This window comes from Ctenopharyngodon idella, chromosome 12 (genome assembly GCF_019924925.1).
Source record: "Ctenopharyngodon idella isolate HZGC_01 chromosome 12, HZGC01, whole genome shotgun sequence".
NCBI lineage: Eukaryota > Metazoa > Chordata > Actinopteri > Cypriniformes > Xenocyprididae > Ctenopharyngodon > Ctenopharyngodon idella.
Genome location: NC_067231.1, coordinates 989873 through 1013633, shown reverse-complemented (window position 1 = coordinate 1013633; position 23761 = coordinate 989873). Strand labels below are relative to the sequence as shown.

General features: G+C 36.5%; 1 protein-coding gene across 5 annotated transcripts in view; it reads left to right on the top strand.

Annotated features, from left to right (window-relative positions):
- The window catches only part of mprip (myosin phosphatase Rho interacting protein), a 56132-nt gene that overhangs the window by 919 nt on the left and 31452 nt on the right, over positions 1-23761 (top strand). For all 5 annotated transcript variants that reach the window (XM_051914370.1, XM_051914371.1, XM_051914369.1 and 2 more), the window contains exons 2-7: positions 7186-7263; positions 8608-8673; positions 19167-19318; positions 19398-19482; positions 21572-21746; positions 21834-22281. In XM_051914370.1, coding sequence (XP_051770330.1) covers positions 7186-7263; positions 8608-8673; positions 19167-19318; positions 19398-19482; positions 21572-21746; positions 21834-22281 — 1004 coding nt within the window. The remainder of the gene's footprint in view (positions 1-7185; positions 7264-8607; positions 8674-19166; positions 19319-19397; positions 19483-21571; positions 21747-21833; positions 22282-23761) is intronic.

The window sequence follows — 23761 nt, the reverse complement described above, 5'->3', positions numbered from 1 at the left end:
GATGAAATGTCGAAAGGATTACATACTAAATCGAAATTCACATAAAAGGTTGACTTTCGACTTTTAATTCATAATTTCGTTTTAATTTTCATAACTATGACGAGTCATAATTCGACTTTTATCTCATAATTTTGATGTTATTCTTTTAACTATGATGTAATCCTATGACATGCTAATGAAAAGTCGAAATGGTTTCATACTAAATCAAAATTCACATAAAAGGCTGAAAATATGACTTATCTCATAATTTTGGTTTTATTCTCAGAACTATGACGTAATCCTAATTATGTCATACTTAGTCATAATTATGAGATGAAAAGCCTAAATGATTACATACTAAATCAAAAATCACATGAAAGGTTGACTTTGACTTTTAATTCATAATTTCAATATTTCATAAATTCGACTTCTCATAATTTTGATTTTATTTTTTATAACTATGACGTAATCCTAATTATGAGATGAAAAGACAAAATGGTTACATACTAAATCAAAAATCACATAAAAGGCTGAAAATATGACTTTTATCCCATAATTTTGCTTTTATTCTCATAACTGACTTAATCCTAATTGTGACATACTTAGTCATAATTAAGATGAAAAGCCTAAATGATTACATACTAAATCAAAATTCACCTAAAAGGTTGACTTTGACTTTTAATTCATAATTTCAATTTTATTCTCTCAACTATGATTTAATCCTAATTGTGATTTAGTAAGTCATAAATTCCACTTTTATTTCATAATTAGATTTTATTTTCATAACTACATGCTAAGTCATAATTATGAGATGAAAAGTTTAAATAGTTACATACTAAATCGAAATTCACATATCTCATTTCTCATAATTTTGATTTTATTCTCATAAATATGATTTAATCCTAATTGTGATTTGGTATAATCTCTTAATTTTCTCATAACTATGACGTAATCCCAATTATGACAGATGAAAAGTTGAAATGGTTTTATACTAAATCGAATTTCACATAAAGGGCTGAAAATATGACTTTCGACTATTATCTCATTTTGATTTCATTCTCATAAGTATGACTTAATTCTAATTGTAATTTAGTAAGTCATAATTTCGACTTTTATCTCAATTCTATTACTTCGTATGACAATTTAGACTTTTCATGTCATAATTTCACCTTTTTGATCTCATATGATGGCAATTTCGATTTACCTCATAATTTTGATAGTCAAAACCATGACTTTTTAGACTTTATTTTATAATTTTTGACTTTTTATATCATAATTAATCTGTTTATGTGTCACAAATAGGGTTCCATACAAAAGTGAAATGGTTCATTCTGAAAAATGCAGTTTGTTCTGTAGTGACCATGTTTTCCATTGATTTTCATTAGCTGACAGCACTGTATTGATCAGTTTGCAGTGACCACTAATCAGCCTTTTGCAAAATCAACAACCTGTTTTGTTTAGAAAGGGTTTGCCCTGTTAACATTAACTAGTGTCATGATAGGGATTGCGACAAGGCTTTTTACTGTGAAGGAAAAATGTATTATTGATCTAATATATTTATTCTAAATGCGTTTTCTGTTGTTGTAAACAGCTTGGAACATTTGGAACATTGTATCGGCCAATCAGGAGCCAGCAGAGGTCCATTCTTGAGTTCTGATTGGTCAAAACCACGTTCCATTCTTGTGATAATCCCTATCACTGAATATTTTCTGTTCTGTTCTGTCAGGAACTATATCTTCTAGTGAAAGGGTGGCTGTTAATTTGTTGAATAAATGAAAATGTGTTTTTAATATGTAGCAAACATTAAAAGCAACAAATCAGCTGTGCTGTATTGCAGAAATATCCAGCCTGCATTTCATGGATCAAGGTTAAATTGTTCTGTTTCCATTTTGCAAATTGAGTCAACGTTGGTAGCGCAACGTTGTTTCAACGAGTTCATACAGATCTTGAACATTAACCATTTTACATCCATTTAGAATTAAATGACGTTTCAGTGTTGAAACAACAGCTGCCTGCTGTAATTGCTCACTGCACGTTGTATTTCCGTATAACTATATTCACTGTATAACTTCTTAAACGATCTGTCGCTCTCAACACACTCTTTGGTCATTGTCCGTTAACTTTGTTGGTGTTTACTTGCTAAAACCTTCCAGTTGAATATTTCTAAGATGTAAGAATGCATTATTTTCCGCTAGAGCGCTTTAGAGGAAACTTTTAATGAAGTCAAGGATTGGTCAGGATTACAGGTACTTTATGACTTTGCTGTTGGGAAATAATTGGCCATCTCCACGTTTTTGGATGCGTGTGCGAGATGAACTGATGGCCTTTTCTTACCAATGCAATGCGTTTTCCTCCCTCTAATTATCTTATTCAGTGAAAGTTTTGGTTGATTGCATGAAAAACTCTGACCCTATTGCCATGTTTAGCTCTTGAGAGAGAATGATGAGAGGAAAAGTTTCAGACCATAAGGGCTTGTTGTGTTTTTTTTAATTGATCCCATACTCATAAGACCCGCCGAGCGCAGTCAGCATCCTCCAGCGTGTGTGTTGTGGTTTGAGTGAGATTACCAGCAGTTAACCCGTTCTGTGCCAGATTCATGAGTCATTGTTACGGATTACATCACTCACTAATCCCGTAAAATCACCCAGTGGTCATTACAACCTCAAACCCTTTAGAGCTCTGGTATTATTGTGTAACGATCTTCCTCAGAGTTTCAGTTTATTATTTTTGTTTTGACACAAGTATTACCAAATGTTCAGATTAGACACTGACTACACTCACTTAAAATGATGAACACAGTTAATTTAGGCTTTTATTCACATAAAACAAATTGCTTGACATGCGAGAACCAGTGAGGTTGGATCAAAATGTGACATTCGAAACATTTGTCGGGTGTGCCATTTGTTCCTAGATCAAATCTAATATTCCCACATCATCTTTTTTATTATCTGGCAAAGCAGAATATTCCAATCTCAGTTGTTTGCATCCATTTTGCTAAGAATGATTTTGTCCTTTCAAACTGTTTGTCTTGATTAGTGAATAACTAGTTTATCTTAACCATAGTTTTCCAAATTGAGAGATAGTGCCACTTAATTTCATTTTTAAAGGGTTAGTTCACCCAATTCTGTCATTAATTACTCTCCCTCATGTCGTTCCACACCCGTAAGACCTTCGTTCATCTTCAGAACACAAATTAAGATATTTTTGAAATCTGAGAGGTATATGACTCGTCCATAGACAGCAATATAATCAACACTTTCAAGGTCCAGAAAGGTACTAAAGACATCGTTAAAACAGTCATGTGACTGCAGTGGTTCAACCTTAATGTTATGAAGAGACGAGAATACTTTTTGTGTGCAAAAACAAAACAAAAATAACCACTTTATTCAACAATCTCTTCTCTTCCCCGTCATTATCTTACACAGGTGACGCAGTAACACAGTGAAGCTTCCGTGTTTACGTCTGAACGCCGGCTCAGTATTGGCCAAAGCTGATCATGTGATCAGCACGACGCATGCGTGTGACGCTGACGCAGGAGCCGGCCAATAATGAGTCGGCATTTTGATGTAGAAACTGGAAGTGCTGGACGTAAACAACGTATGAGAATGTTTAATAAAGTCATTATTTTTTTGTTTTTGCGCACAAAAAGTATTCTCGTCTCTTTATAACATTAAGGTTGAACCACTGCAGTCACATGACTGTAATGTCTTTAGTACCTTTCTGGACCTTGAAAGTGTTGATTATATTGCTGTCTATGGACGAGTCATATACCTCTCGGATTTCATCAAAAATATCTTCATTTGTGTTCTGAAGATGAACGAAGGTCTTACGGGTGTGGAAAGACATGAGGGTGAGGAATTAATGACAGAATTTTCATTCATTTCACCAAAAGGTTGACCATGTTGGATCTGTAATGTATATGCAAAACATATATATGTCCACAAGTTAGTTACCTTATCTGTTCCTCTGTATAACTCGCAGAGGAAGTGGAATGTTACAGTACACGTTGATGTTTGAGCCAAATGGTTCCTTTGAGGAAATGTTGGCAGCACACAGTCATTGACTTACCCAGGGGGTAAAAGGCTTTCAAAATACTGTAATTTTCACAGACTTATTTCTTAAAGTATGCTCTTTGACTTCTCAAGCGAGCTCTGTGGAATTGACTCCATTCATGCCGACTGGATTTGTATTTCCGTTAATCTCAATGCTGCGGGAGCTTCCTCTATCGTATTCTCCCATCGCAAACCGTGGTAGTAACAAACTCTTGTCAATCAATATTGCATTATATCTATAGTAAACATAACATTTTAGTATATTGTATTAAATCGTAATGCTTTAGTAATGAGTTCCAGAAGCTTTAAATACATTTAGCGTAAAGGTGGATCTTATCAATATTGCTTTGTCCTGTCGTGTAACACTTCCTCAAGATTTAATTTTCATACAATTTCCATACACTGCGCTGCACCTGAAGTCACGGTGGCCACTGAGGCTAAATGAGAAAGCAGTTGTCCATTTAAAAGAGATGAGCTACTTGTGCATCGAAGTTGAAACTCCTGCATTTTGTCTTGCTTTTAAACTTGTCTTTTACTTTAATATCCAGCCCACATGTTAAAAATGGAAAGTTGCATCAAGCGTCCCAGTGTGATTCTCATGCAGTGACACGGAGCGGGAGGGACGGGGCTTGTGAAAGGAAGTGCGTGTTGGGAAAGTGGAGCAGAGTTTCCCAAAGGTCGATCCCACTTCTGAAGCTGCGGTTCGGCCCGGGGTGGGTGTTGGGTATGTTTAGGTGGGGGGTGGAAGTTCAGGGCGAGTGCGTCCAGGACTGAGGGGGAGGCAGGGATAAAGTGGACCGCTGGGAGCCGGCCGACCCTCCGGCTTCAGCCTGGGAGGAAATTGGAAGTTAAACGTGATGTAGCCGGTCGGGCCGTTGGGTTAGGCGCGAAGCTGGAGAGAGGAAGTGGCCCTTCAATGTGTGGAGGAAAACGCAGGGGTGTGCCGCTGCTCTCCCGGCTCCGTGGATCACATGCTGGAGTCACAGCTGTGTTTTGTTTTGCTTCCAATCCCCCACCTCTTCCAAAGAGGAAAGAGGCTAAATTTGGTCCCCAGGTATCCTCTGTTGTTTTAAAGATGTATTTATGGGTCGTGATCGACTGATATGGGTGTTTTGATTGCAGATGTCTTACAGAGCTGGGTGGCCGATATATAAATGTGATCTCACACAATTTAATTTTAAAGATAGTAAATAACACATGCATAACAATTGCTGCAATAAAATATATTTATCTTACATATTTACTAAATTAGAAGAAAGTAATTGGAAAATACATTAATATGTAAAAAAATTAAGTATTTGGTACTGTGATGAACACGATAGGGAATACAAAAATCTGAATGGTTGTTTAAAACATTGCAGCTGCTTTGTTTACAGGAGTTACCGGGGTAACCGCTGCATTTCTGCTCTTCCATCAGCGCCGTCATCTGTCAGAGAGTGAAATTGCAAAAAATATTTTTGAACTAAATCTGTAAACATATACTTTAGATAGAAACTTCTTGATTCTGAAATCCTATTGTATTTTTTCACAAATAAAGAAACAGTTAAAAACATGAATAAAATATATGTTTAATAATTAAAAAAATGCCAAATATCGGCCTTGGCAAGATATTGGTCGACCACTATTTAAAGTATCTCATTGTGCTTTTTCAAATATTCCCTTTCATGCAGATTGTATAATAGCTGTTTGTGAATGTAAAAGATCTGTAAAATTTAAAAGATCAAAGTGCATGACAAATAAAGTTACTGTCTCCTAAAAGAAAGAATTGATTCTGAACTGCTGAAACGAGTCGTCAGCAACTCCAGTCTCACGTCCTGTTTCAAACCTACAAAAATGTAACAAATTTGCATAATGCCAGCCCATTGGCTGCCCGTTAACAAAGTCTATATTGCCCGCCCTCAAACACTGTAATTGTATCTGAGACTGGAAGAGTTTGGTTCGTGTTGTTCATGTTGAGAAGACGCTGTTTTCAGCGCTGCGAATCCACTTTGATTTCGCCCATGTCAACTGGCTGACATCTCGGACGTGTATCGAATTTCATGCAATTTGAAGCATGCGAAGAGTCTCAAAAGCATCCAAAATGAATATTAAAGCTTGATGCATTGCCATGGAAACAGTGTTTAAGATATCAAGAATCTTTTCACAGGTCTACATTCGCCATGTCTTGACGTTATTCTGATGAAGTTTGAAGCAAAATCGGGTAAAAATAAGAGGGTGATCTCAAAGCATTTTGAAATCGACACACTTCCTGCTGCCAGTTGGTGGCGCTATAACTTTTGTTTTTGTAAATAGGCTCTCAAAAATTATATAAAAATTTGAATTTAGATTTATCGGCCAGTATATCGGTTATCGGCTTTCAAATATAAAGAATTATCGGTTATCGGTACCAGCCAAAAAATTCTCGTCGGTGCATCCATAGCTGAAATTGATACAGAAAAACTGATGCCATTGCTACTGTTTCTATGACTATGTATCAAGCGCTGAGGAAACCTACAAAGCTGAAATTCACATAGAGTAATAGGCATCTCGTTTCCAACAGGCACTGCAAGCGATAGACCAATCACAACAGACCGGGCTCTTGGAAAGAAGGGGTGAACACTGAAAAATGCAGTGTATATTATGAGAAAATTAAAGTGTTTTTTGACCTTTGATGCTATTGTAGGAGACTGCAAAACACATTAGGAGCCTTTAAAATAGCATAATAGAAGCACTTTAACAGTACTTGATAACCTTACAAAATCAAGGTCCTTATTTTGGATGCAAGGGTAAAGAATATTCAAGTCAGACATTTCAGGTCATGGCATTGCATTTAGTGAGAAGACATGATCATAAATGTGTTTGAATAAGATGAGCTCATATTTTTGATGGCAGGTGAGACGCTGCTTAATAACACTGCGTTTTTAACCTTTGAGGCAAAACATCTGCTCTATAAAGAAGCTATATTAACTTGCCTAGTCCTGCTCAACTGCGTCTAAGCTTGCACCCTTGGGTCATGTTCTGAAAGTGGTTTTGCTAGATGTTAAAATTGATTGAAATCTCCATTTTTCCAGAAAAATTATAGCATTATCAAAATCAAACCTCAAAATGTTCCTTTGACTCTAACATGCACCATTGTTGATTGAAGATTTAATAATATGTTTTGATTTTGTTGCAGGCCAAGCCGATCTATGGCGGATGGCTGTGTTTGGCTCCAGAGGGGACGGACTTTGACAATCCCATGCAGAGATCCCGGGTAAGAGACGTGTCGTTATTTGTTAACGTCTGTTAGCATTAGTATCTTGACATGCACTGTACACAGATAAAACTTGTTTGGTGTGTAACTCAGGTGATCAGGTGTGTGGGATACTATGTTAACTTTAGTCTAAGATTTACTTCTGTGGCTTAAACTCTCAAAACTCAACTAAACTTTGTGGTATGGCTGTCAATTTAGCACTTTAATTTGACGTGATAATTACAGCGACACAGTGGCCAAAGAACACAGTCTGCATTTGAACATACACCAACAATTAACAAACCATTGGCCGGTTACACAGACAAGGCTTAAAGGCCTAAAATTCATGTTTGAGCTGTTTTACCTGAAAGCAACTTGCGCTGAGATATCTTAAAATAATAAAAAGCTACCTAAATGTCCTTATTGAACTAAGGCCTAATCCTGGCTTAATCTAAGTCTTGTCTGTGAAACCGGGCCTATAAGTCTTAAATAATAATTCTACCTTGGACACACTCTAAAAAATAACAAACAACAAAGAAACAAATTTACACAGTAAAATACTGTTTTCCATTGAAACAGTAATATACTGTAAAACAGTGCATTCTGGGTAATATTATTAGTCATTTTCGAGAAAGTTACTTTCTTGAAAATGACAAATATTACACAGAATGCATTGTTTTTACAGTATATTCTATATATTACAATGTATTCTGTATATTACAATGCATTCTAGGTAATATTATTTGTTGTTTTTGAGAAAGTAGCCTACAGGTTTCTTTTCTTAAAATGACAAATATTACCCAGAATGCATTGTTTTTATGGTATATTACTGTTTCAATGTAAAAATGGAGGGCGGAGCTTCAAGAGCTCATGCAACAACAAAACAGGACAATCTCACGCACTGAAAATGTCAGTAGTGGTGTTCAGCCTTATATGTTCGTACCGGAGTCGGACACCGATGTCTACAGAGCCAAGAGAATATATGCTGCATGGACAGGTATAGTTTTGTTTTGTTAAACTTTGGAAGAGACGGCGCCAACTCCTGTGATGACTTCAGAAGATGCAACATCTGGATCAACACGCACATTCACATTCTATAAATCCTAATTATTGTTAATATGTAATTCATTTTTCCAGGAGCTCTTTGCTTCTACCTCCAATTAAATTGCTAACAGTGATTGTATGTTAATCGCCTAAATTATTACATTATTAGCTAACTGCAGTCTCCAAATTGTAATGTTGATATGCATTCTCTGTAAAGCTGCTTTGAAACGATATGTATCGTGAAAAGCGCTATACAAATAAATGTGAATTGAATTGTTTACACATTTCAGTGACATTTAATGATATTTCCTTTCAACACAGAAATGGCAGCGGCGATTCTTCGTCCTGTATGAACATGGCTGCTTGCGCTTCGCACTGGATGAATCGGTAAGCTGTCTGTTCTTTTGATCCCACAATTGCACATCAGCGATCTGTGAGTCTAATTGCTTAGTTGAGAGATTAGATCCATGTTCTTCAAACAAACCAAAACAAACACCAACCTCAGTGGAATCCTGTCCAATAAAAAAACAATATAACCGTCCCTGAGCTCAAATAATCCACGAAAGAGTTCGAGCTCCGAGATGAGAATGACCAAGGGAGTCCTTCGGATGCGATGTGAACTAAGAGAACATGGTCCTGTGGTTAATGAGAGCCCGACTCGGCCTGTTTGTTTCACAGGAATGTGACATGGGTGACCAAATTAGCTGCCTGATCTGCCCGGAGATTACAGTGTTTGTATGTAAACAGTGAGGCCCACACACAGTGCTAGGAAAACCGAGAGCCACCGCATCCCTCCAGACCCTTGACTCCCGTCGCTTACGCTTCTTCGCTAGGTTGCTTACTACAGGAATGCCCATTAGAGCAGGGCAATTCATCATTCTGCTGTGCAACATGAGGCAAAAAGCGATTTGCCTGGCTGGAGTCACATCATTGTGCGAGATGGCTGAGGGAGGACATTGTTTTTATTTCCAGTGAGTGGTGAGGACAATCAAAACTAGTTCAGGGTACTACAGAGTTTCCTGCCATTGTTTAGCTTTGAAAATGCTGTCAGCCCTCGTCTTTATAGTCTTTTCATCTGTGCGGGGAGTTTCAGGAAATGCTGTTAAATTAGGTCAAGAAAATGGACACTTCAGAGAAGCAATGTTTTATTTGTGCAACAAAAATTATGTGCTTAATGTTTTTGAGAATTCCAGAAACTTTTTGTATGTATTGAAATCTCTAGTAAAGGTGGAACTGTGAATTGAACTTATAAGAGGCTAAATGGATTTTCATGAATGTCTTGAATGATTTTCAACATTTTAAAATCCTGACGGTGCTTGTTTTTCTACAGTACCGCAAGTACCGATGGTACCGAACGTTTATGCACTATAGCATGTATAGCACGTAGGCTGAACCCAAACAGATTATCAGAACAAATCAGTAATCATTAATTACTCACCCTCATGTCAGTCCACACCCGTTAGACCTTCATTCATCTTCAGAACACAAATTAAGATATTTTTGATGAAATCCGAGAGGTATATATTCCTTTTCAATCAAATTATGATTACAGGGGCAGATTATCAATTAATAAAGACTTATTTTCATGTGGCTCTTTGCACAACACTGTATGTTATGAGCTCAAAACACTTTTACCATAGTGTATGATTTGAAAACGAACACATATTGAGGTTTGCATCACATAATCAGCTCGACACATGTGTCTTTTCTGATGTAGTAAACTTGCTCTGCAGCTCACCTGATACAGCATTGCTCTTGTGATGTGAAGCGCTCGGGTACGAGTCCTGTGAATCACGAGTCACGATAAAAGAGCTTAAAGACTTGCAGAAGCAGCTGAAATGACATGGTTGCTTCAGCAAATGTGTTTTTATCTCATAGAGATAAATAGAGCATTAAACTTTTAGTGCATTTCATTTCTGAACTGCTGCGATACGTACAACAACCAATGTTGCCAGATCGACATTTATCTGTTTCGGACTGGTCTGACTGACTGGTCAAAAGTCTTGCAAAACATGCAAGAAACAATGTAATGTAATATAATTTTGTAGAAATGCCACCACAGGCATGTTTTTCCAATGAGCCTGAGTTGATTCTTTTTTAGCCAGTTTTTATTTAAGTGTGTGTTAACATAGTGTGAACATGCGTTGATCTTAGGAAACGCTCAAACGGCCACTTCTCACTCCAGATGAATGGCAGACACTGATGTAATCATGTCCAAGTATGGTTGAAGTTGTTTTAAAACACATGAACTCTCTAATGCCGTAACTTGTCGGTTACATTAAGAGAGTCTGCCGGTAAGTAGCCATTCATCTAGCTTCACTGGTGACTTTTATAAACATGATGTGCGTTCAGCTACGGTCTTGAAGCAAAGTATTTTAATTGTTCGACTGAGATGCTCTGAACGTGGAGTCTGCGCTCAGGATTGCATTTCCCCCAATATGCCCTTATTAGGAGAAACTACTGAGGACTGTGGGTGACGGCGCTAAACTCTGAGAACGTTATCCCCCTAAAACCACATCGAAATGTTAAATATGCTTTGAGATTCACGTTCCGCTGAGGGCCCTGCCACTACACCTATTTCTACAACAGGACACTGGGTTTAGGAACTTAGAACAACTAAAGCAGAATGGGTTGTGTTTTCTTTGTTTCATAAACCAGATTTTATGTTATACGTCAATCACCCAACATTGTTTCTCCTGCTCTTCATGACACTGAGTGAACAGAGTTCGCTCTAGGGGCTGCTGATTGCCAGGTGTTTTATGAAATGGTGCTGTTTTATAGCCCTCAGGTATTCCTGAAATGGAAGATTTACATAGGTGTGTTTTTACAGAGGGCACTGCATGTCTGGGCACATATACTGTAAAATAAGATGGAATAGCTTTGATATTTAATCACTTACGTGTTGTTGTTGTGACCCAAAACATTGTCACTCTTAAAAACTTGTCCATCTGGCTGTTTTTGTGTTTTGATCCACCCTCATCAACACACTGGAAACTGTTGAGCTTTTGCATCATGGGCTGTTATGTTGGCATACGTGCCTGATTTCTATTTTTAAAAAAATAAATAAATAAAGTTAATTGGCAACGGATATTGTCAAGCTCTAAAATGACTAGAAGCCAACCATAAAAGAAGTCATTATGACTCATGTGCTATATTTTAAGTCTCCGAACGTTATGCAATAGCTTTTTGTGAGGAACAGACAGAAATTTAAAGTATTAGTTCAACCCATGGTGACAGCTGTCATTATTTACTACACTGTACAAGAAAATTATGCTATGAAATTTATGGTATAAAATGATAGTTGTAGTTGCCAGACCGTTTTTTTTTTTTTTTTTTTTTATGGGACTGAACTTTAATTTATTAAAATCTGTTATGTACCTGGGTCAAAGACGAAAAAGTGTTTTCAAGCATCAAAACAATAAGTGTAATACAGCTTTGAGTAGTTGTTGTTTTTCAACACATCAGAACGGGTCCTGTTTAATTTGTTTGTTTTTTTTCTCAGCAAAAATTAAATATACATTTTTACCATGATTTACAGAAGACACCCACTAAAATGTCATTCAGTTTAACAATCTTGTCAGGGATATTTACAATAAAAAATCTGTTTATGCCATATTAAAGACTAATTACTTTTACCCCAAATACTAATTACTTGAAATTTTACATTTTTTTTAAACTTTGCCACTATCCTACGTTTTGCCCATTTGTCAGCAAGAATATTTTACTCATTTAAAATGCAATAAAATTTAGTATGCTCGCTTATTCTTTTATATATTTTAATATGTACAGGTCAGAGTAAGTATGTTTCAATTTTTACATAAATATAAGTGTTACACTGAATGACAATGGAACATTATTTCACCCACATTTTTACATTTTATTCTCCCAAAACTTATTTGAAACCTTTTAAAGTAGATGTTTTACTTGCATTCAGTGTGCTTTCTATGTATATAAAATCGCTTATGTAAATTTCTATTGATGCGGACATCTAAATGTCTTTGACCCATCTGTATAGTATACTGATAACCATCATATTAATACAAGTGACCAAGAGACACATGCCAAATATACCAAATATTAGTTTTTGATAACTAAAAACAATAAGAAACATAATTATTTAAACAAAATACCATTAAAGTGTCACGCAGGGATTTGTCAGAATATCACTCGTGGTTTTCACTGTAAACGACTTCATTTTTACTTCTTAATCTGTACTTTACTGTAAAATTACATAAATTATGGTTTTTAACCATATATTCTAAGGGAATTTACTGATAACCAATTTCCGTTACGAACTTTTGTTTGCAGTGTAACCCAATCTTAACTTTCTTTATGCAGCTCTTTCCTTAAAACATGATGTCATTCAGCTCCTCATTTTTGGGGTGAACTATCCCTTTAAGATGGGCAATGGTTACGTAGGACCTTGTCCACTGATCCTTGTTTTAACTGGATTAAAATGCCTCTTATTAAACGATGAATCTGTTTTCAGTAAGCATTTGACTGTCACATAGTTATTATGCAGTTTGATTTCTTACAATACCGGACAAGTTGGCAAGTGAGCATAAATTTTGAGTTTTATTGCAGTTCCAGAATTCTAAAAATAGCAAAACATGCTGGAAAATGAAAGGAAATGAGATTTGATGTGTTTTGGAATAAAACCACAATAATGTGAAATGCATGAATGGCGAACTTGGCAAACACAAACTCCTCCAATAATCCATTTATTTTCTGCTTTATATGCATGTTTACTAAAACCACAGACCTCCAAATATGATCAATTTCATGCAAGGGATCACCATCCTGAAATTTAAATACATTTATATAGTTTCTGGTAGGACTGGGCGATATGGCCAAAAAAATTATCACGATAAAATTATTCATATCAGTCGATATCGATAATTATCACGATAAATGTCAAATCTGTAAAAGTTTAAAGGCAGATTTTTGCTCCTAAATGAAAGAAACCAAAACGTTAACTGTGGTTTTAAACTCTTTATTGTCAGAACATGACAAACACGGATTATATTGCTTCGAGTCACAAAACAGGTTTGTGTAGCCTGACTTTGATGTCTCATATCTTTGGCACAGTTTGCAGTGCAGGCTGCAATATTAATAATATTACATGTTTTGTCTCTTAGAAATGCACATGTGACAGTAACTTGAGTTGACAGTAATAGTAGCTTGAGTTAGGATCAGATGCAAATCTATGTTCATTAACAAAAACAGTAACATCTGTAAAAATGGTAACAACCTCATTTTTATAAGGTAAAATTTAAATTTTCTGACTGTTTGAGTTTTTTTTTTTTTTTTTTCTTTTATATAAATTAACCATTGGTCTTCCATAGTAGCATACATTTAGATCATGATAACCAGTTAAAACCATGCATATAGCACCTCAGTACCATGGTAAAATGTAACTATATGGTTCCTATGGTATTTGTATGTAAAACAGTTGCCTAAATACATTTAGTATAAATGCACAAACGCTCTTAATCACAAAAAAATACTGTAGTTATATTCCATTACTCCTTTAATACATGTCTACGTTAATAATATAATAAAATTAGATTTGAATATCCCACATTTCTGCAAAAATACCATGGTGCAGTTAATGTTTTTACAGTAAATCCATTGTAAAATGATGGTGATTTGTAGACTGAAAAGCCTTCTGACTGTATTGTTGCACACAGTGTTTTTTCTGTTTGTCAGCACCGTTTCATCTGGCTTTAAACTAGCTTGAATCACTGAGACATTCGTGTTCTTCACTGAATTCAAGCGCTTCTCACTGGATCTAACAGCGCTGTTTAGTGGTCACGAGACCGATCAGCGAGTAAATGCATCCCGTTCAAATAAGCAGCACTGTTTCATTTCGCTTTTGGTGCATAAACATAATATCGAACATCTATCAAACTCTTATCATTTTATCGAGGAAAATTGTATCGTGATAATTATCATTATAGCTTTATTGCCCAGCCCTAGTTTCTGGTATAAAGTCACAATTTGGGACAATACATCAATTCTCGATTCACAATACAATGATTCTGTATCGATTCTGATATCCGTATCCTGATTCGCTCTCGAATCGATTCCAAGCTTAGTTTTTAACAGCAGATGGCGCTCTAATGATCACACTCAAATGCTCGCGAAGAAGAGTGCTGGAGAGCGTTCGGCTAAGTCATGTAAGTGGTTAAATACACTTGCACCTCGACTCAGAATGCTTTTATGACAAGATTAATGCTGATACCCTTGTAATTCGCTTCAAACTTTATGAATGGTTATTTTAGGTTTAACTGGTTTGTGTAAGGAAATGGAAGCAAGCAGAGTATGGCTGTTTCTAAAGCACGCAGCGCCATCTGCTGTTAAAAACTAAGCAGAGAATCGCGATATATATTCGGAAAATATCAGAATCGATCCAGAATCATTGTATCACGCATCGAGAATCGATTTATTGTCCCAGCCCTACAATTTATACTGTGAAAAATTATTATTAATATGGTTATTTTAAATTATATAATATTATATAATAGGGCTGGGTAAAAAAAATATCGATTTCTCGATTTTAATCGATTCTCATTTTTACGAACCGATATTGATTCTTAAATCCCAAGAATCGATTAGTCTAGTCTGTTTTCAGTTTTCATGAACAGAACATGTATCGCCTCCCATCCAGTAAATCGCAAAAATCTTTGTGCTTTGTTACTTTTGATATGAAGCAAAGTCTCAGATTTCAAATGACGTCCTTCTTATTATGAGATTCAAAAATAAATACCGTTTTGGCGCTGTTTAATGTGGCGTGACAGATCGCTGTAGCGGCTCAGTTAAAGAGAAGCGGCAGCACGAAGCGCATGTGAACATCCTCTCCTCCGCTTTAATACCAGTTACAGTGCGAAATAAACATGAATGAACATCTGAAGGTATGTTAAAATATACAGTACAACTTACCGAAATCCGTATCATGTCTCGTGTAATAGCTCAATCAGTGTTTCAACCTCGGAAAGACTTCAATAAAACAGCTTGTAAACAATGTCACGTAACGTCACATTTACCTTAGAAAAACATTCAGTGACCATAAACTCTTTAGTCAGCTAGAAAAATGAACTCTAGAAAGCAACATTCTGATAAATATAGCTATGCACCGTTACATATTCATTATAATGTTCTTCAATATTTAATGCATGTTTGAATAAATCAGTTATGACAGCCATGATTTAAATGTTTATATTAAAAAAAAACAAAAACGAATTGGAGTAGAAATATGATTATGTAATTCTAAACTTTATTTATTATAAAAAAACATAATTGAGTATAATTTAAGTGTTTGTATATAAATAAGTTAATTTTAACCTTCAATATTATAGTACCAACTGACTCCCATGCGTAGTTTACAGCATTTCCTCTAGAAAATTAACTGATATACTACATCCAAAAATAATCGATATCGAATCGTAATTTAATCAAATCACAAGCATGTGAATAGAAATCGTATCGAATCGTGAAAATTGTCAATACCCAGCCCTATTATATAATATATATTTTTTTATTTCCATTAAGTTACGTTTATTATAGTACTGTACTGTTATATTTTATTTTTATATTTTAATATAATATATTTTAATCATTTATTTTAATCTTATTTTACTTATTTGTACATTTTATTATGCAGTTTTTCTCTAATCTTTTCCACGGACCCCCTAGCACTTCCTCGCAGCCTTCCTCACGAAAACCCATCTGCTAAAAGACATTATGAGCTGATTCATTGACTGTAGCACACATAAGCATTTGTACTGCTGTAATTCACAGGACCTGCGACTGTATTTTTATGGGTGGGCCTCCTTTCTTTCCCCCGGGCCCAATGTGTAAGGACCTCAGCGGGCCCCTTCATCACAGGGCCTGGGACAACATTCCCCTCTGATGACAGTTCTGCTTCTAGCTATTTGCTCTTCCTGTTTTTCTTTTTCTTTTTTTTTTTTTTTTCCTCCTCCATACATTGCCTCACATTTTCCTCGCTTATCTGAAGACGACTTAAAGACTCCCACCCCCAAGTGAGTCCAAAGACCTAAATGAACTGGTGTTGAACTTTGGCGCACACAGCTCAAATTATTTGTGTACTTGTGGCAGTTTTACAGGACTTTATGCTGCAGTTTTGGGTTAGTTCTTGAATGGATAAAATAATATGAAATTAGTAATCTGATACGTCTAGGTTTCTATCATGATTTATGGCAGAACAAAAGGGATTGAAACGTCCAGTTTTGTGTTTTCGGGCCATGCCGAAGTGACGTGAAGTTCTTTGTTGTTGTGTCTTCCGTTCTTACACTGCTGGTGTCTCATTACCCAGATTTTTTTCTTCCCTCTGTAGTGAAACAGAAACACTGCTGCAGTTTATAACTGTGACACACTGTAATTTCCATATTTGGCATTCCCTGGAGTTTACTGGCAGCTTTTAATAAAACTAGATCACTTAAAATGGCCATAAAAGGAGTCAGGAAAAGACGGCACCTGTTTTACATCTCGAGTCTGTGGAACGTCTGATAACGGCCAAGGCGGACATTACGAGATGGTTGAGTGTGAATCTCAGGATCTTGACAATGAAAGAATCTTCTTCAGTACTTCAAAGAAGTAGTTCACCCCGAAATACTCATCCTCACGTCCTTCCAAACCTGTCCGACTTGCTCCAAAATGGCAAGAAAGGATGACGTGACACATGCACAATACTTTCATATAAATTTTATATAAGTAAACGAACAATGAACTGAGAGACATAATAGTGACACCGGCAGGTCATTTAAAATAAACAAATTATGTCAAAAAGGTGATTTTAAAATCATGACTTAAGATTTGCACTACCATTCAAAAGTTTGGGGTTGGTAAGATATATATATATATTTTTTTTTATGTTTTTGAAAGAAGTCTCTTCTGCTCGCCCAGGCTGTATTTATTTGATCAAAAATACAGTAAAAACAGTGAAATATTATTACAATTTAAAATAGCTGTTTTCTATGTGAATATATAGTAAAGTGTAATTTATTCCTGTGATCAAAGCTGAATTTTCAGCATCATTACTCCAGTCTTCAGTGTCACATGATCCTTCAGAAATCATTCTAATATCAGGGCACCAGACTAACATTTAAGAGCAGAAGGTGGCGCCAGCACCTGATTTGGTGGCACTGGGCAGGGGGTGTGGGTTTAATCATGAAGCTTATTTAATCATATTACTATTGTTTTGCATTAATAAGTGCACGTTTATTTATCAGAAAAGGGACAGTAAAACACTGAGCTTGAATCGAGATGTAGATAAAATTAATTTTTGTTGACAACAGTATCATGCAAAAAAATTTTATAGGGAAAAATGTAAATATTCGACTCTTATTAAATGTGCCATACTGAACTGACCGACAGCTTCAGTGAATATGAAATGAGCGCTCTTTACTTGCGTAATTCTGTCACAATTTGAAGAAAAAGTTTTTGTTTTTCATGAGACTTTAAGTGACAATAAGTGATCCTCTGCCGCCATCTACCGGTTATACTGGTAATTTCATGTCTTTTTAAATAAAAGTTTGTTTGCCAAAAAGTTTTACAAATCATCAAATTAAAAATAACATTAAAATTGGATCATATTTAGAGATTTGAAGTACTGGAAAAGGTGTGAAGCACTTTAAAAAGTCATTGAAAAGTGCTTGAATTTCAGAGTCTTGTGTAACTTGTTCATTCATAGCATCAATGTTTCTCCTGGTTTCCACATCAGCTCTGTTTGATCTGATACCTGTAGTTTATAACAGTTAAATGCTTCCCACTAGTTCTCGCTGTGATGTTATTAATTCTGTGGCGAATTCTACACTTTCTCATTGGATCTCCCAGCGCTAGTATCAGTGTCATATGATCTAGATCAGCGTGCGAGAACCTTCTGAGCTCACGCTGCATTGCGCTCATTGGTTGCATTGTTTGTTATTATCCAAGCAGAACGGTCCACGCATCGCAGCTCAAACGAGTAACGCGGTTCCGTTCCGCTTTCGTTTCGTTTGCCGTTTGATGTTTCTCATATGCATTATGTCCAACAGAAATGGCAGCTCTTATCGGTTGGGCAACCTAGTGTGACCTCTAACAAAATTTAGTTGCACTGGCAGGAAAAAAGGTTGCAAAATGCCACCATTCAGTTGCAGTCTGGTGCCCTGATAATATGCTGATTTGCACTGTTATACATGAATATGAATACACTTTTATATATGAATATGCACTTTTAATGAATAAAACTATTAATTTATTGATAAATTAAAGAGTGTAAGGATGAGGCCACACACACAGATGCAGTTTATTGATTCAGTTGAATGAGGGAACAGGTTGTAGTTTATGCATTGAATGGTGTGAATGCTGAGGTCAGTGAACCACATTCAGACAGTGTCCTTATTGTCCAGATGAAAACAAGTTAGTTGATATGCGTCCGTACAGTCATTAGTCCAGCTGCAGGAGGTCCAGTGTGGGTCCAGTACAGGACGTGACCAGCCTCTCAAAGCACACCAGGGTGACGGGCGTAAATAAAGGCTTGTTTCCAGTGACGTGTTTGGCATGGGCCGATGATGGCAGGCCTGAAGCATTAGGGAACAGTGGCATCAGCAGTACAGTAAAGATTAAGGCTGATATTTGTTGATATGAAGAATATATTACAGGGCATCAGACTGCGACCAAATGGTCCATTTTGCAACCTTTTTTGCGAAAAAATTTGTTAGGTCGCACTGGTGCCCAACTGATTTAACCTGAATGAAACCTGCGCGGCGCTGATAGTTTATCAGCTCGGCTCACTGTAGCCCTTTTACTGAATATTTAAAGAGCACAAGCAGAAAAAATGGGTTTGTCCAAGTTAATTTGTCATGTTTTGTCTCACACAGCCAAGCACGCTACCACAGGGGACCGTCAACATGAACCTGTGCACTGACGTGATCGACGCCGAGCCCAGGACGGGACAGAAGAACGCGCTGTGCATCATCACCCCCGAGCAGGAGTACTACATCAGAGGAGACAACAAGGAGATCATCAACGGGTGAGTGGTGTGTTCAGGGTGTCCGTCTCACCCGCTGATGGGACACACGATGAGCGTGACCTCTTCTGTCTTTCACCAGATGGACTGAACAGCTAGTGGTTTATCCCAGAACCAACAAGCAAAATCAAAAGAAGAAGCGCAAAGTGGAGCCAGCAACCTCACAGGTACGACTGGGGCCTTCAGTCATTAGTTGTGCCCTATAAAATGTTTTATTTATTTTATTTTTTGTCCCAAATTCAATGTTTTCCATTTTAATTTTTCTGGATTCCTATCAAAAAGGATGTCTAATCAATATAATTAATACAACTTAAATAATTTATTACATTTTCAACAATAATATGTCCATAAGAAATGTTATTTTTCAGAAATTGACTGTTTTCCGTTTGAATTTTTCTGGACTCTGTTTAACCCTGTCATCTTGGTGCTGTTTTTGTTTATTGCCTCACATATTTTAGTATTCATCATAAATCTGGTATCATTCGAAAGCTTAACTCAGAATTCATCCTGTGAAAACCGTTTTGAAATTGGACATTGCGTTATCATGGAAACGGTATTTTAAATTCTTTTAGCAGGCTCCTCCCCCTAGTGGGCGGAGTCATGTTTCATATTACAACATTTATTTTAACTACCTTTATAGTCAACTTCCGACAAAACGCATATCGTCGGAAAGGTCTGAGTCTCAAGCTTCCATATTTGTTTTGAGATAGAAGTGATATTTGGACAGAAATTTATTAATTTGTTACAGAAGAATGCATCAAAACAATTCAATGGATTGTCAATGTCACCCGGTGGCTATTTTTGGTACAACGCCTAAACAAAATCTCATGGGAACTTCAATTTTTGTGATATCAACTTCAAATTTGGATCACAACTTAGTTAGTGAAATTCTTTAAAACAAGGCCAAACTTATGTCTATATTCCAAAGCATTCTTGAATTACTACAATTTAAGTTTGGATAGTGCATTTTCATGTCTATGCTCAAAAAGGGGGGTGGCAGTGAAGCAGTGAAGGAGTTAATGGTTTAATTAAATTTTAATAATCAAAAAGTAGGTCTAATCAATAGAATTAATTCAATTTTAATGATTTATTAAAATTCAAACAATAATAGTGCCCTATAAAGTGTTAATTTCCAGAAATTCTGTTTGGTCTGTTGTAATTTTTCTTCAAATCAATGAAATGAATGCATAAAACTTAAACAATTTAATAAATCTTTTAAAATATAATCATGTCCTTTCATTTTTGACAAAACAAAGTGATGCACAACAGAAGTTTGTTTAAATTTAAACATGGACTAAAATATATTGAAATTGTTTTAATAAAAAAAAAAAAAAAGTTTTGTTTACCATTATTATTACTTTGAGAAGTACATTTTGCTGTTTCTTCAAGTTAAACTAAACTTTTATTTTGGCGGGTTGTGGTGTTTGTGTGTGTGTGCGTCATCTAAATAAGTGTACAGCCCTACTTTTGATTTATTCAAATTATGCCAAATTTTGTGACATTCCACGTCATACTCCAAATTCCATTTTTATGACTGAATTCGGTGATTCTGATGCATTTTCTGCATAGTAGAAATCATAGAGCAATCATGAGAAATCATATTAGTCACTAGTTGCCCTTTGAAATCTGTTTTATTTTTTCCCCAAATTCTGTGTTTTTCATTTTCACTTTTCTGGATGGTTAAATTAATAATGGTAAATTAAATTTCAATAATAAAAAAGGATGTCTAATCAGTAGAATTCATAAAACTTTAACAATTTAAGTGTATTAAAATTGTAGTAATAATAATAGTGCCCTATAAAATGTTTTTTCAGTTGTTGATTGTTTTCTTGCTACGTTAAGGATTTTCCTTGGTTACTACTATTATTATATTATCTAATACTCACTTAAAGTAGTCATGAAAGGGAAGTTGCACTCGTCTTTTCTTCTCTATTGTGCCGTATATCCGAGTAAAACGCTTCTCAAACAAGAACAAATGTAGGGCGGGGCTTGATTTTGTCTGTGGGGAATTGATTGGATGGTTGTGGTTTGCTATTGGTGGATCTCATGTGAGTGACAGGTTGCCCTCGTCATCAGAGAAGAGAAGGAGGGGAAGTTATTCTGATTCAAGATTACCAGGAACAATAATGACGTGCACCGATAAATCATACTGCAATATTGCATAAAAAATAAGAATTGTCCATTTTATGGTGACTTTCAATGGAAATAAACAGTGGTGTAATGAAACGATGATGTATGTTATACGTTTGATCGCAGGAACCAGGCCCAGCGAAGGTCGCGGTGACCGGCTCGGGCATCCCTGAAGCGGAGAAGACGCCAGACTCCAGTTCCATCATATGGCAAGAGGAGCTGCAAAGCAGAGAGGCGGACGTTTCCCAGACATGGACCGCCAGCGACATGCCACCTCTCGGCTCACCACTGCCCTCTGCAGGTGCGGGAGAATCCACATACACATTTATCTGGCTAAAAACTCACATTCGCACCATGAAGTCAACGATTTTCCCATTGCACTCTACAGGTGAGGGATCGATGGCGAGTCGGTGCTCCGATCAGAGCTCGGTGAACGGTGACGAAGTGGAGCGGAGCGGGCTCTCCTTCCACTCGGCGGTTTCCCAGCCCTCTCACGACCCGCTGTCGCCCACAGGCAGCTCGTCCAGCCGGCACAGCGCAGAGATGGGAGGCGTCCCGCGCTGCCTGTCTCCTGCTCCCAGCGACCCTTTCCCATCAGGCAGCAGCCTGCTGTCCAACGGTTCCCACATTAGCGGCTCCATGAGTTCTCTGGATTCGGATGCCAGCGGCAGCACCGTCACCAGCACCGACAGCCACCCGGCCGAACCGATGGGACGCCCGCACCGCGCTCTGCCCCGTCGCAGCGACGCCGCCGACCCTCGTAAGCCAGAGAAACGCAGCCGCCTCCGCAGTCCAGAAAGACAGGACAAAGAGTCTGTGTTTAGCCCGGAGAGAAGGTGAGCGCAGGCCGTTCTCTCTCTGCCTCTCCTTTTAAAGGCATGCTGGTTACGCTCCGGAGAGCTGCGTGATTAAACCACATGCGCCTTATTAGGCCAAAAAGTGTTTTGCAACATGCTTTTGACGTGGAATAATAGAGATTACGGAGATCATTATATCATTAATGTTTGTGGTAAACACTTTCAGTAAACATCATCGCTGCTTTGTTTTTGTTTACTGTCCAAAGGAACAACATAAAATACAGAATTATTACAGTTTTTACTGTATTTTTAACAAATAAATACAGCCTTGATGAGCATAAGAGACTTCTTTCAAAAGCCTTTCAAAGTTACTGACCCAAACTTCTGATTGATAGTGTATAATATTAACAAATATTATACATAATGATAATATAATTATTATATTATTTGATCATAAAATACTAAATATATTATATATAATTGTTTATTTTGTATTTATAATTTTACAGCTGTTTTTGCTTTTGAACACACTCCTTTGAAGTAAATATTAACACATTAAATCAAAATGATTACAGTATTAAATGGCAAATTAAATTTGCTAGTTTAAAAATGACCATTAACAGGACAGTGAAATAAACAGTGCTTGATGGTATCAAGTATTCAAGTAAACAAAAGTAAAAATGTACAATATAACTACACAAAATACAGAAAAAGTTTCCCACCCCAACATTTGTAATAAATTCAAATTATAATAAACAACTAAATTACTTAACATAAGTTACAGTTGTAAAAAATGGTCCATATTTTATTAAATAAATCTACTTTTCCTCTAACTATATCAGTTTTTCCAAAGCAAGATTTCCAGACATTTCTTTGATCCACTGAAAGGAGGAAGGTATTTTTCCATGTTAAATCACTGACACATCTAGCCTGTATCAAACTGAAATCTATCGGCTTACATTTGCTCGCATTTACAGCTAAATGACCAGGGTAAATCCTGCTTCCCTTTTTTTAAGGCGCTCCCATCAACCCTTTGAGGTCAGAGCATCTCAAACAGCATCATCTCTGACGTACTTCTTAAGACAGCTCACTTTTTCCCGACAAGCAGACGGATCATTGATGAGCAGCGCTGAAGAATTCAAACAGAAAGAACGGAGCGCTCTCTACTCTGGTTTAATTTGGGTTTATGGGAATTGTGCCACTTTGTACCCAGTAGCCAATGAGGCTGTGAGCAGTCATGTGACAGAAATACCTCACTGACTGGCTTTTTTGTTTCCTTTTAAGGAGGCCTGACAATGTGGTGCATATCCCAAATAAGGGCAAAATTTGAAAAAAGTCATTTAATATTTTCAGACATCGTTTTGTGAACTGAATTCCTGTCTGTAGTTCGGAAAATGTTTGCATATGTGGGGTCATCACAACCAGGAGACGCATTTAACCTCTTCCTGAGGAATATATAATTTTATATACATCATTATATACATTATCATTAAAGTTTTTAAATAATGAAATTAATACT